Source organism: Varanus komodoensis, unplaced genomic scaffold (assembly GCF_004798865.1).
Source record: "Varanus komodoensis strain SLA01 unplaced genomic scaffold, ASM479886v1 scaffold9, whole genome shotgun sequence".
NCBI lineage: Eukaryota > Metazoa > Chordata > Lepidosauria > Squamata > Varanidae > Varanus > Varanus komodoensis.
The window spans coordinates 18,771,945-18,786,554 of NW_025336598.1; the positions used below are offsets into that span (position 1 = coordinate 18,771,945).

Here is a 14,610-nt window from a genome sequence, read left to right on the forward strand (position 1 = left end):
AATGGGGATGCCCCTTTGATGGCCTTGTCTTCGCCTGGGAATACAATCCAAGGGCAGATGCTTGATATACATCCACTCCAATTATAGGACTTCCTCCCTAGTCAGCACTGAGCTTTGCAAGCTTTTGACACTCTCACACCCAGCTGGAGTGTTTAGGTTTGAGGAAGGAAAGCTTTAATCTTAAATTTCTTCAAGACATTGTGGGCAGAGGTTCTTTTTCTGATGAGTGCCCAAAGAGCTCCAAAGCCAGCTGAATCGCTGCAAAGGCTGCTCAGTGCTCTGCACGCACTCTTTCAACTCAGCAGCTGCCCATGGCCACCTAATGTGATGCCAGAGCTCGCTCACGCTGTCTCTCTGTGGGGAATATGCAAGCCCTGCAGACTGTTAAAGATCCGCCGCCTGCTGCTGAAGCAGCTGCATCGCCACTTTCCCCTGTTGGAGCCAGTCTCTTTGCTGTGGGCTCTCTTTGCATGGGCTGCGCCTGGCGGCGGGACGGCGCCCCCGCTCCTGGAAGCAGTGCATGGGTGTTTTGCTGCGTATTGCCTAGCAAGGTGGCGGCGGCAACAGCGGATGCCTGAGCCCTGCCAGACCTCGCAACCTTTCTGAATATTTCATTGCATCTGCCCGCCGGGATGCCCCGCCACTGACCGCTGCAAAGATCCTCACTCGCTTCTCCCGAACTATTGTATTCGCCTCTTCCTTCCGTCTGTCATTGTTCAAACTGGGCTTTATGAATAAATAACCTTCCCACTTTTTGTCTCTTCGCTGATCGTGCCCTCACAAAAGAAAAACATCGAAGGGGGACTTTTGAACCTTTTTTCCCTTTCTTTTTGAGTGCCTAGCCTGAGCAGGACTATAAAATATCTCATCTTCAGGGACCTGAAGGACAGTGAGCAACTTCGAAGAGGAAAGATTGGGCAAGAGAGATTAAGAAGCATTGCGGGAGGAAATCTCAGACCCAGCTTGCTTGCTGGGATTGCGATTTTTAAGTACAATTGCATGGGGAGGGGGCAGAGAGGGAGAGACTTTAGCGCTGTTCAATTGAGTTGTGGGTGAGCTCACTTGCACAGCTTGCGGAGAACAATCGCAGCAGCCGCGCGCAGTCCTGACCGAAATCTCTTTGCTAGCATTTTTCGTTCGTGCGTTTTGCTTCAGAGAGAAAAAAAAGGTTGCTGAATTTTCGCTCCTTCCTCTGCCTCCGGGCCGAAGCATCGCTAAACTAGAGAGGAGTTGGAGAAGTGCAATATCTGACTGATTGCTAAGTGTGGGGGTATTTTCCCAGACTAAACATGTCAGCGCCGAAGAAGACCTAGGAGAGGAAGCAGCAGCGGCGTGGCCCTGTCATGCCTCCCTGAGGTGCCTCCAGACCGAAGAGCTGCAGCCCCCCACAGTTCGCTGTTGCTTCGCGGCGACCCAAGGAAGCGCGCTCGGGGCCACCGTCTCCCACCCTTGGCCGAGTCGCTGAAGAGGCATGCTGACCCGCGCATTCCGCTCTGCAGGACCGCCCGAAGGCTTCCCACTTCCCCGGTGCCTGTGACCTCTCGCCGCGCCTGCGGCTGGAAACTGAGGGGAGCTGGCGGCGGAGCGGCGGGCTGAGGGGGACCTGCATGGCCGCAGCCGGAGAGCGCAGAGGGCGGTGAGCTGGGTTGGCTGGAGGAAGAAAAGGAGAGCGCCCTGAGGAGCTGGCACGGAGCAGCTGCGGAGAAGGGTTGCTTCGCCCTTCTGCGAAAGGACGCCCAAAAGCAAGGAGGAGGAAGGGAGGCGGCGGCGGCGGCGGCGGCGGCAATAATGTGGCCGGGTGGAGCGGCTGGCAAGCAGACCTGTCCGCGGGACTCGGTGCTGCGAAGGGCAGCGTTCTCCGGCAACCTCTCGGCTCTGCCCTTGCATTTGGCGCCCAGCGGAAGGAGCGTGCGAGTTTTCATCAGCGCTAACCCCGAAGGTAAGGAGGGGAAGAGAGGTGCCCTTGCTGTCGCCCCTGCGCAGCCTCCCAGTCAGAGCCCTTGCCTGCCTTTCACTTTTTCGCTTGGCAGGCGGACTTGCGCGGCCCAGGCGCACGCAGCGCGCGCGGGAGTTGCGAGGTGACTTCACGCCGCGATCACTTTCGCTTATTAGTAAATGGGGCCTGCAACCCCCCCCCCCAAGCGTAGATCTACGTTTCTGGCCCTCGCAGGAAGCCCCCATCCCCCTATTCCAGCTTCCGTTCCCCAGATGGAAGCAAGCGAATGAACGTTACAGCGCGGAACGACCCAGAGCTAATCTGGGTGGATTAGGTTGCTGGAAGCAGAATGCTGGTCTGTATTAAGAGGAAAACTTGTAAAATGACAGCAGCGTTTATGTTAATGTACACACTCGGGAAAAGGTCAGTATTCAGACGTTAGTTGGATGATGGCGACTACACGTATATCGAACTAAAGCTTTCTGAATGAGTTCATAGTACTTCAGCTTTTGGAGAGTAAAAGTGCATGTCTTTCCACCCCACTTCTAGAGAAGGCCCTTACTTTCAAACTTCTTTTGCATTCTGTGAGTTAGGTATGGATGTGCCCAATTTCTGCCTTCTGGGTAGCTCATTCGGGGTTGCAGTCCTTGCTGTCCATTAGCGTATTCCGAATATTTTCAAGGGCCTTCTAATGGGGTGTCTTGAATTAAATATGTAATTCAACTTAGATGACACATGTAGCTCAAATTGAAGGAGTCTAGTTTGATAGAAAGTATCTTAGCAATTGCAATGTCAGCAAGCAACTTAGTAAAGTGAGGCAAACAATAGATTGGGAGCAAGTTACTTTTTGGGGCTTCTATAGTATCTAAAGTTAAAAGATTCCACTTTGTTCTGTATGGCAGTCAGTGAGTACTTTATGAAGTCACTACTCAGTATGCCTCTTCTATATTCCACATTGTAGTTTATAATATTATGTGTGGGTGCATATGCTAGATTTTTTTGTGGTCTTCCCTTTAACTCTAAAGTTTCGACATAGTAATGCTGTAAAGGAAGAGTGCATATTGAAAGTCACTCCAAACTTGCTTAAAACAAACTAAGGATACCCCACTGGGGTAGGCTAAAAGCTGTAGGGCTTTTGTCTATGAAAACATGCACAGGCTTGTGCCTTAAATTAACCAGTCCTTTTTCCTGCTGTTTTCTGTAGAGATAAACAGGTGTTTCCCTGCTGCTCCTCATCTTCATTTTACCTTAGCCTAAGCTAAAAAGCTCAGCTAATATTGCTTCCCAGTCTGGCTGTTGGCAGAAGACATTCTTGCCTGCCTGCTTTTTATTGCTATGTTCATTCTCCTAGGGTGAGACACAGCAGGAGGAAAGACTCTTAGTCCTTTAAAAACTGGAAGCTTGAAGGCTGGTGTACATGGTGTCCCAGGAAGCCCTGGCACATAGCCCATTACTTACAGGAAGAGCAGTGGAGGATTAAGGAACATGTTTAAGCTTCTCTGCTGAAACCTGTTCCATTCCAGTGATAGAGAATTTTAGTTTCAGCCATATGGGCATTCAGAGGTCTCCTTGAGTAGTTATTGCTACTGAAGCATCCCCCAGCCCTCAAGGAGTTAGCTGTGTGTCAGAGACATGGTCATGACTCATGGGTCACTAAAAAGGCTCTCAGCCCTTCCTAACTCGCCTTTTCCCTTTCCCCATTTATTTTTAATTCTCATTGTGACTAACCCAGTAGTTAGTTTTCTGGTGCATGTATATAGTCAATGTCGCTTTCTGCTCCTTACATCATTCTGCAGACATAGACACCCTCGGCTATGAATACAAAATAAGAAAGAAGCAAGGCTCAACTGAGTTCCAAGGTTTTATTTCCAAACATTCTAGCAAAAAACCAGCTGCCACAATGGTAATTCCAAGAGCACACTGACATTTCACTAAGTTATTTTCTGTGGTTGTCAGTTAACTGAAACATGAGTTAAAAACCTGGCATGTACAATGAAATCTAAGTTAATATAGGTAGCAATTACAGGATTGGTTTGGGATTACACATTTTCATTTCCTACTCACTTCTGACAAACTATGGCTTGCTACTATAAGAAGATGACAGGTCCAGTTGTACAATTAGGCAGAGTGAAGCTATTGCCTCTGGTGGCAGATTCTGGGATACAGTAAGTTGGAGGAGGGAACTATGTTCCAAATGGTTTTGCCCTGCTCTGTGGTGTACAAACTAGCCGATGCTGTCACATCACCAGTACTGAAGAAAAATTCAACTGCTAGCTTCACATTGGCTTTTGAACATAAAATGAGTGAGAATAATATCTTGTTCTTTGCCTCAGGAAGCAAAAGGTCTTGCCCTGGTAATGGGCAGAAGTACATGGTGTTCATGGTAGACAATCCATAGTTTGGCAGAATCCCTAAATTAATCCATAGTAACATATTCCTTGGTTTGGTTTGGTTTTATAAAAGTGTGTGGCTGAAAGCTTTAATATGTATTTATTCTTGCTATGGAATTGTTCAGTGAATAAAGTGACCTGCTCAAAGTTGTTGAAAATTTAGTGGGGTAGCCACTTAATAAGGTCAAATTAACAGAATATTTTAATTTGAGATAAAAGGCTGACATTTCAATTGAGAACCTACAGCTCAGTCTACTGGGCCCATTAAATACATTAAATGGTACAGGCTGCTGCAGTGAACACAAGCAGTCAGTGGGACATATACATCAGGTTTAATGAAAACATAGTTTTCTTCTCACTTGTTTTTTTGCAAGAGGAGGGAATTACTAACTTTCACATGATGTCTTAATCAAACCATTTGCAAGGAAACCATTTTATTAAATGATATCCTTTTATATTAATGAGAGTGATAAAGATATAATTAGAAACTGTTGAATTGATCATCCATTGTGTTATGAAAAGTTCATAGCTGAAGAATCTCCAGATTTAATCTCACAGATAAAATATAGAAGTGTTAAATTAATGAGGACAGTAGATCTTGAATGCTATTAAAGCTATAAAATAAAAGTAACAGAACTGTCAAATGATTAAAAAATGTTCAGCTGATCTGCCAGTTAGGACTACATATATAATGGAAGGCTGGGGAACATAAGGCTCTACAGATTATTTTTGACTGCAGCTCCCATTATTTTTTACCATTGGCGCTGCTGATGTAAGTTTCAGTCCGACAATATTTGGAGGGCCACACATTCCACACCCCAATATTAACCTTAACAGCTCCCAAGGAAGTTTACAATAAAACAAAAACAATTCACAAATCAAAGAAAATCTAGGGGTACAGATCCAATCTACGGGTAAAGAACCCTAACCAAATAGCAGCAACCTGCAAATTATTTGTGTGCACTAATTAACTATTAACAATGAGACGGAAGGTCACTTGAAATGTAATCAGTTCTCTATATGGATAGTACGTTCTTACATGGTAACCCACATACCAGCCATTACATGTACAAGGGTTTTGACATCTGTTTTGCTACATCTACTATCAGCTAAATATGTTCATCCCTAATTGTTAGACATTATGACCCACACATGTCTTGAGCAGAATTTCTTATGTATATAAGTAGCCATGTAGGAAATTAGTTTGGAAACACAAGAAAATCCCTTTGACCATTGCTCTAGCTCACCAACGGCCCTCCCGTGAAGTGGGTGAAGCTCTCAGCTAGGATGGTAAAGTAGCACATTTTGCTCCTCAGTGTCCCTGTCAGGGGGCTTGCTGCCGACAGCAAGTGCTTCTCCAGCCATTTTTTTAGCTATGGCATTTGCTGCACCAGAGCCAGCAAAGCTCTCCAGAGCAATTGCCCACTCTCTGTTTTGCTCGCTCAGCCATCTACTGTCTGGCATGCACTGCGAGTCTTCTCAGCATCAGCCAGAGCATGGGCAGGTAGCAGCTTTCCCCGTGAAAAGCATGGCCTCTACCACTAACCTATTTAAGAACTTTTTATGAAGTGGCCTATTTCTGAATCAGAACAATTATATTTTCACCACTATGCTACTAAGTATTAGACAAGACCCTTGTTAATATATTCATTTAAATGTTTGGCTAAAATGATCAGCAGGAGAATTTGTTTGAAAAGCTTGCAGTTATTACTGAATTCTTCTAGTCTCTGTCCAGTTGCAATCAGTCATAACTAAATCCGAGTGCAAATATGTTGGACTGTAGTCCTGCTCATATTTACTTGGTAGTAAACCGCATAGCAACAGCGCTAGACTTCCAAGTAAGTATACATTGCTTTAGGCTGACTGTCACAACGAACGTGTTCGTTGGTTTCTGTGGGAACTCATAAATAAATTCTGCTGTGTTTAGTGGGGCATTCTCATATAAGACAGCATGGGATTTCAGCTATATTAATGATTAGTTTAAGCTGAGCCAATGTGTTTTATGGTGACTGTATATTTTTGTTTTTGTATATTCAGAATAATGAGCATCTCAAAAGTGTTTCAAAGAAGTTCACCCAATCAGCAACAAATTGCTTGACTTGAATTACTAATCATATTAAATGTTTCATAGATTATTTTCAGCCTGTTATTTATTTATTTTATTTATTTATTAAAACATTTCTATGCCGCCCCGTTCGCCGAAGCCTCGGGGCGGCTCACAACATAAAGTTAAAATACAAAAAATAACAATATAAAATAAGTAACGATATAAGATAAGTAACAATATAAAATAAGTCGCCCTGGCCAGATAAAATAAGCAAATACTAGTAACAATTAAAATGACGCTTAAATAAAAAGGTCATTAGTGTTAGGTACAATAAATCTAGTGAAGTTTACAATTGGCTCAAATTCAGAATTGTTCCATGTAATTATTAGTTTATAGTAATTATACTAGGGGTGGCCAGAATTGCTCAGCAGAAGAGCCACATACGGTAAATGTTAGATGTTTGAGAGCCACAAGTGGGCGCCCATGGCCAGCAAGCAGAGAGCCACAAAATAAACTCAAAGAGCCACAAGCAGCTCATGAGCCTTGGTTTGGCCACCCCTACATTATGCTAAGAGAGAGCACTTTTAAAATAAAGACTTCTGTCAAGTTAGTGTAAGCTAACTTCAGAGGGGGGAAAGCTTCAGTAGAGTTAATATAGCAAGCAGGACTAAATGAAGCTACTTTACTAACAGATAACTATTGGTCTTTCTAGTCCAGTGTTGTGGTTACAAAGGCAGGTAGTGGCTCTCCTAGGTCTTCCCCACTTCTGCTCCCTGGTATCTATGTTTGCTCGAGATGCTGAAGATCACATTTGGAGCTTCTGCATATAAAGTACATGCTCAACCACTGAGCTGTGACTCCTTCCATTTTTCTCTAAGAAAACCAACATGGAGAAAAATCACTACTGATCTTCATGTTCCAGTGTTGGGTAATCTGAAGGATAAAAAAGTTAGCATTACAAAAATTACAGATGTGCACCATAATCTAAAAACAGCAAGAATGGTTTCTTTAGGGCAAGAGTGTGTAACTTGTGACCCTCTAGATGTTTTGCCCTTCAGTGCCAGTCATCCTTCACCATTGATTATGCTGACTAGGGTGGATGAGAATTGAGTCCAAAATACCTGGAAGGCCGTAAGTTTTACATTGAAAAAAAACATATTCAGTGTCTGTCTGTTTAATGAAGGTGTTGCCCTTAGTTCTAGGCTTCGAAGTCTTTAGGTGCAGAAGTAGCCATTGTTGGTGTGAAGGGCTTTATTAATTTATTTTAATGGTAAGTAGTATCTGCCCAGGGAGCTTCATCTACAGAGTGGTATAGAGATGATGATGATATCCTTAAATCTGCTTACACTACAGAACTCACTCTTTAAGAGGAAAGTGAATCGAGTTAAATACTGAGGGAGGAAAGTATTTTGTTAAAGAAGCCAAACTGCTGACATATTATTAAAAAGGATCTTTAAAAGTTTGAATCCAGGGTCTTTTAAGGTCTGTAGTTGACCACTGGGACTTTCACAGTTGTGATTGTTGGGAGTTGCTTCACCCATCATCTATATATGGGAGGAATAATAATATTGCGGTGTCACAGGGTGTTGTAGAGATAAATAAAATAAGTATTTCATTGTATTACTAAACATATTAACAACTTACAGAGCAATCCTACACATTCTCTACTCATAAGTAACCCACATTGGGCTCAGTGGAGCTCTGAAAGGTAAGCAGGTGCAAGATTGTTGCCCTAATAATTTCACAGTTCTAACCACTAAAGATAGTGAAATGTGCTTATTTGTAAACTGTGTCTACAAATTGCAGTTGTTCAGCACTGAGGCTACACGTTTAGTCAGATATAAGCTCTTTTGTGTTCAGTGGGATTTACTGCCTAGAAAACATGCCTGGAAGAACATAGTCATAGATATATACCTGTTAAGCTAAAGTGCATAAAAGCCAGCTTCATTCTACTAAATTCGGTATGATTAAATTACATTTATTCTGCACCCTGACTACGGGCCAGTATAGTTAGTTTTGTATATTTTATTGTGATTATGAATTTTCATTAAATCAAAACAAAAACAAGAAAATGTAAAAATAAAAAACAATATTACACTTTTCTCATATGAAGTTCACCTAGATCCCTTACAAATGATACATATGAAATGTGTATCATTTCATATTTAATATGAAGCAAAATATACTACCATATAGAAAGGCTGACCAAATCTCCATGTATTTCTCTATTCATAGGTTACATCTAAAGACCATTAGATGTAACCTATGTAAAAGTTGAAAGTGTGGTTAATGCCTCTGTCCACAGCAGTGATGTGTATGCCCTCTTGTTTTATCTCAAAAGGTTATAGTATTTCCCCATCCCATTATTCCCCAAGATGAGAGGCTCAGAACTCCTAAAGCATCTTTAATTCATGTGGTCTTGCATAACTGCTTTGTAAACAAGAAAGTTACAAAGTGCTACAATTTATAAATAATGTTTACTTGAGTAAAGAATTGTTTGGGTTGTTTGCACGTTTGCTTCATCAGTTTGGTCCTACTAGCTGCAGACAGCCATCATTTCTATCATTTCCTATCAGCAGCAAGATTTCAACCTAACACAGTGTCAGGTATTCAGTCATTTATGGGTGAAGATAGACTCGAGGAACAATATTTTAGTTCACTATGGAATACTGTGAATACTTTTATGACTCAGACTGGCAGAGGTACCCCTTACTGAACAAAGTATGGGAGCATTTCTTTCATTTCATTTTTATATAGCCCAAAAGCTGAACCTCTTTGGTATGTTTTGGCTAATAGGCAGAGTATAAATCAAATAAATAAATAAATAAATAAATAAATAATGTTTACATTACACTTAATATAAGTGAAATCACCACTAAAGTTTTGCATGCTGACAAAGTGCTAGAGAAGTGATACATAGAGAAGCATCAAGGTTATGAACTATTGAGCATGACATGAAGTTAGACATTGCTATTGCATTATTTCAATTAGCATGTGGTCCTTCACTTTTAGATGCAAATTGTGGTGAAGCATTTACTAAGGACCTTCACAAAGGATGTGGTTAGCTATAACAAATGGTACCACTTGGGTTATGCAGCAAGGGAAAAATTACTCAATATTTCGTAAGCACAAGAGCCTTATGTTTCAATGCTTAATTGAACAAAACACAATATTGCTCAGTAGTAATTAGAAACAAGCATTGAATACGCAAATCCCATATTTCTTCAGAGGAGGAAAGCACTGTTTTGTTTTGTTGACATAAAGCTATACAATGGAGTATTACTTCTCACATGGAACTTATCCTTAATTCCCACAACCTGCAACATGGAGTCTGCTTTCTTTCTTTCCTTCACTGTGTGTATCCACTGTAGTGCTTCATCACTCTGCCTCTACGTCTTTCTCTTTCTGCACAACTCCTCTCTAGGTTCAATTGTTATAACACATCCCATGAAACATGTAGTGCAGCTCCACCCATTCAAAAATGCTCTTTCACAGTGGTCTATCTCAGTTATGGTGCACTACATACATTGCTACATTTGGTGGAATAAGGGGTTTTGTTTTGTTTTGTTTTGTTTTTTGCAATTTTATCCTTTAAATGGGTGTGAAACTCAAGTTTGACAAGTATAAAAAGAAGAAATCTGATCCCCCGCCCCCGTACTTAATTTTCAGGCTCCAGAGGGGTGAGGAACCTTTTTCCTTTGAAGGGCCATTGCGTGAGGAATGCTAGATGGGACTACAGTCCATTTTGAATAGAGCCAAAGCTAAAGGTGGGTGATGCCAGAGCAAAAATTGGGTGGAGTTTACATAGTTAACTTTTACTCTCTGGGCTCCCTACCCCTCACTCTGTGTGCCTTACCATTTCTCTATCTGTTCTCTTCCTCAACTCTCTCTTTCCCCCTCTCTGCTGCTCCATGCCTCTCTGTCTCTTTCTGTATGCCTTAGACTGAAGGCTGCATTCAGGTTGCAGATTCCTCATCCCAGTTTTAGGAATTGCAAAAACTCTCCTCCCTCAAGTCTGTTGGAGTCCCTGATGCAGCCTCAGCCAGCAAGTGCTTCCGATCTCTGTACTAATGGAAGCATATCAGACCTAGACATATGTACGAAAGCTGCCCTTCTCCAGCCTCTGCCTTTCTGGAAAATGATGCAATATTTTCTGACATTGTCGACCAAACAGTATGGGCATACCCTTTCAGACAAATCCAGAAATGCTGCTGTAGCCCTGTAGCTATCAAGCTTTGCCTTCGGAAGTTCTGGCTACATACAGTGCATTCTTACACATGCCTCCTCAGAAGCAGATGTGACTGTGTTCACTGAGATTTAATCTTGGTGCCATGTATATAATCACATCCTAAGTAATCTTGGCTATTGACATTGCATGCATATAGAGAACCAAATAGAATTCCATTAATTTTATAATTAATCTGTTGTCTTAAAAGATACAATTACTCAGCCATGTCAAAGGTATATGGGCTACATGACCAGAAGTGCTAGATTATGGGCCTACAAGTAACATAAATGCTTTGTTGTTGCAAAACTTTATATTTTAATAATTAAAGCAATCTATCCAGTGCAAGTGGCTGTATAGGACATATATGAATTTCAAATAAGAAGCCACTTCACTGAATCTATCCTGCTCTTGTTCCATGAAGACCCTTCTGATAGTATAAACTGTGAATGGTTGTCTACTTCTCTGCCCTCCTCCCTTTTTACTTCCTCTTGCACTTGTCTATTTCTTACAACCAGATTAAGTTTGCCACCATGATTTCTTGACAAACACTCTTTATCTCTTGTAAACATTGCATGACGGGAAGAAATTCAACAGGTTTGTCATTTGTCATCTCAGTACCTCTAATTTGGGAAACACTGCACTTACATGCATTTCTGCCTGTTTGGCAGATTGCAGTCATTTACACACTTACTTGGAAGTAGGTGGCACACTACATAGATTGCGCTGTCTGAGTTTCCATCCCGAATAAAAACAGCAATGTTACTTCAGATTAGCCTAGCATGTTAATCATGGGAATGGGGTTATGATACATCAGAAACATGCTTAACCAATTTTTTGTTTTATCATGAGAGGTAAGCATCTCTTGCAAGTTCTTAAATCCACTTGTTTAATAAAATCCATGCATATGAAATCTGGATATGTATTGTCCCAAAAATACTCAAATTTGTCAGTTTGTTTTTTAAAGAACCTTCTCTTCAACAACTGTCAAAAGTAAGTTCTTGCAAAAAGAAAGTGGAAGATAATTTCCCTTTTTTGAAGTATACAGAGGCTCAGAAAAGTGTGAAAAAGGTGGAAGGCATTGAGAACTGTCAGGACAAGACTTAAAAAACCAGACAATCAGAGTGCTAAGGGAGATACATATTTGCTACCTCCTTTCTGGGCAAAAAACCATTTGTACTTTGATTTTCAACTGACAGCTCAGCACTTGACAGCTGTCAAGTGTGCACTTCAAAGCCTCACCTGGACAGTGTCCATGGGTGTTACCTACTGTATTTATACAGCAGATGGTTACCAAGACATTGGCCACGTTTTAGGCAGGTTTAAGTGTGCACCTGCCAAAAAAACAACAAAAAAACAGCTTTTTTTCTTTTAAAAAGTACAGTCTCAACTGTGCGCTTTCCTGTTGCCTAAAAAAAGGTAATCAGGCAGTGATGGTCACTCTGAAGTGCAGTTTGTGCTTCCCTGGAACAGCTGACAGTGGTACAGATAATTTTAGCAAGAGCGATAAGGGGTTTTAGCCACTCTTGCCAAGAAGCTGGCTCACCTTTTCCCAAAACTCATAATGGGATTAGTCTTTTAGGTATGAATGACAGATCAGCCCATCATGGCTTCAGAAACCCCTAGAACAAGTCATGGATTGTTAGGTAACTTGTTGATGAAAAACTCTTTCCTATAGGAGGCTGCTTAAGATTAGATGACAGGGCAGCCCACCATGGCTAGTTACCCACAGTGAGTTGCTCTGCTGTGTGAACCAGATCAAGGCCTTGCTCCGCTTACATGGGAATGAGTCCTATGGAAATTGTGTGGACTTTAATCTGAGCAGATACATAGGATTCTGCAGTATATGGGATTTCTGGACCTGTGTGTTGCTAAACATCTGCCTTTGTATAAAAACAAAACATTTGTCTTCAGGACTAATATAAATAAAATGTTCAACTAATAGATTGCTTTGTGTATCAGGCCTTTTTAGTTATCAGATTTCTTTTTAGCTGTGGCTACTTTTGCAAAGCTACTTTTATTTATTATTTCATTAAAGCAAAACAACCATATGCTAAGTTGCTATACTTCTTTGGTCAGATGCAACATGTAAACCCATTAACAGTTGTTCTTTGCTAGCTGCTTGCCCATGCTAGTTCTTTTACTGAACAAATGAAACATCAGTAGGATGGTGTTACTGTTGACTTGCTCTTTTTCCCCCACAGTTGAGGTTTTCAGTATTTAGCAGGCAAGTTAATAAAAAAAATGTGGGCTAAAACTTTGGTCAGTGTAATTGCAAGGCTGCTGTAATAGGGCAGCTTGGTTTATGTGAGGGTCCTAATAATTAAAGATGGATTTGGTTTTGGTTAGATTACCCAATATTATACAGTACAAGTATACATAGCAGTAATTGATGTTCCTGGCTTGTGCTGTTTCAAAGATCAGATTATGCAACAAAGAACAAAATATTAGAACAGTGAGGGGAAAGTTACCAGTCCTACTGAGTCCCTTACCAATTGACAATCTTTGGTAGTGACTGAACAAAAAGAAGCATTTTCAGTGTCAGCCCAGATCTGTTTTCATCGGGAAGGAAGAACATTGGCAATGTGTGACTGTTGAGCTAGAAGGAAGCTGTGATCCATTTTCCTTTTTCCAGTAGCATTAACACTTTTGTCTCTCGAAAGGAAGAAGAAATAGCATAAATTTTCTCAGATGCCTGGTGTTGCATTTGGTGAATATTTTACTTGATACATTAGTCCAACAAATTAACTTCATCTTCAGAAGCAAATATGTGTCAGTGGTATATGAATGTTGCTTCTGTGCCTAGCATTTTGTTCATCTACAAAAGTTTGGCCAGGACATGGAATATTACAGGAACACTGATAGCTACTTGTAAGTGACCCAGCACCTAATCTTTGAAGCTGTCTCAATGCATCAGTTCTTTGATCAGTCTATTAGGTACATATTCCTTTTTGTCAATAGACACAAAAGTGTTTATTTGAATAAGTCACAAGCTGAGAAACACAGAAGCTTTGGATATATATGCTAAAGAGACAACCCGCTGGTTAGAAACAGAACATTCCAGTTCTCTATTCCTGTTCTGCTTAAAACTCTATATATCTTATTCATTAACTGATAAGTAAATATAAATTGTGGGTTGCTGTGACTATCTGCTTCAATAGACATTTCAAATAACAGAAAAAATTTGGAATGGAGAGTGCATTGATTGCCCTGTCAGATGACCTTTTCCAAGAAAAAGACAAGGGGACTGTGACTCTGTTGGTTCTCCTGGGCCTCTCAGTGGCTTTCAGTACCATCGACCATGGTATCCTTCTGGAGAGGCTGACTGAGTTGGGAGTTGGAGGCACTACTTTGCAATGGTTCCACTCCCACTTGACCAGAGGAGTCCCAAAGGTGGTGCTGGGAGATTATTGCTCTGTACCATGGCATTTTATCTTCCATGTTCTTTAACATCTGTATGAAACTGCTGAGAGAGGTTATCAGGTATGGGCTGAAGTATCATCAGTATGCTGATAATACCTTAGTTCTGCCTTTATTTTTCATCTGATACAGGTAACGCAGTGGATGTTTTGAATTGTGGTCTGGGCTTGATATAGATTGGATGTGGGGCAATAAACTGAAGCTCAATCCAGATAAGATGGAGATACTGTTGATGGGGGAATTCCATGTCCAGATGGTTGACATCATGCTTACCCTGAATGGACTTACAGCCCCTCTAAATCTCAAGGTTTTTAGCTTGGGGGTGCTCCTGCACCCTGAATTATCTCTGGAGTTCAGGTGGATTTGGTGGCCAGGAGCACCTTTTAGCAGCTAAGGCTGGTCTACCAGCTGCAACTGTCTGGACAGGCAGCACCTAGCAATGGTCATTCGCGCTGTGGCAGGGTGGATTTGATTAAAATCAAATTGATTTAAATCACTAGTCATTAAGACAGATTTAAATAATGGTTCTCTACATAATTTGATGTAATTTTAAAATCCAGGGTGGATCTGGATTTTATTTATATTATGTTTT

At 41.4% G+C, this 14,610-nt stretch overlaps 1 protein-coding gene across 1 annotated transcript in view; it reads left to right on the forward strand.

Annotated features, from left to right (window-relative positions):
- Positions 1 to 1,788: 1,788 nt before the first annotated feature.
- The window catches only part of NWD2 (NACHT and WD repeat domain containing 2), a 69,496-nt gene continuing 56,674 nt past the window's right edge, over positions 1,789 to 14,610 (forward strand). The window contains exon 1 of the mRNA XM_044418325.1: positions 1,789 to 1,939. Within this exon, the coding sequence (XP_044274260.1) occupies positions 1,789 to 1,939 (151 nt within the window). The remainder of the gene's footprint in view (positions 1,940 to 14,610) is intronic.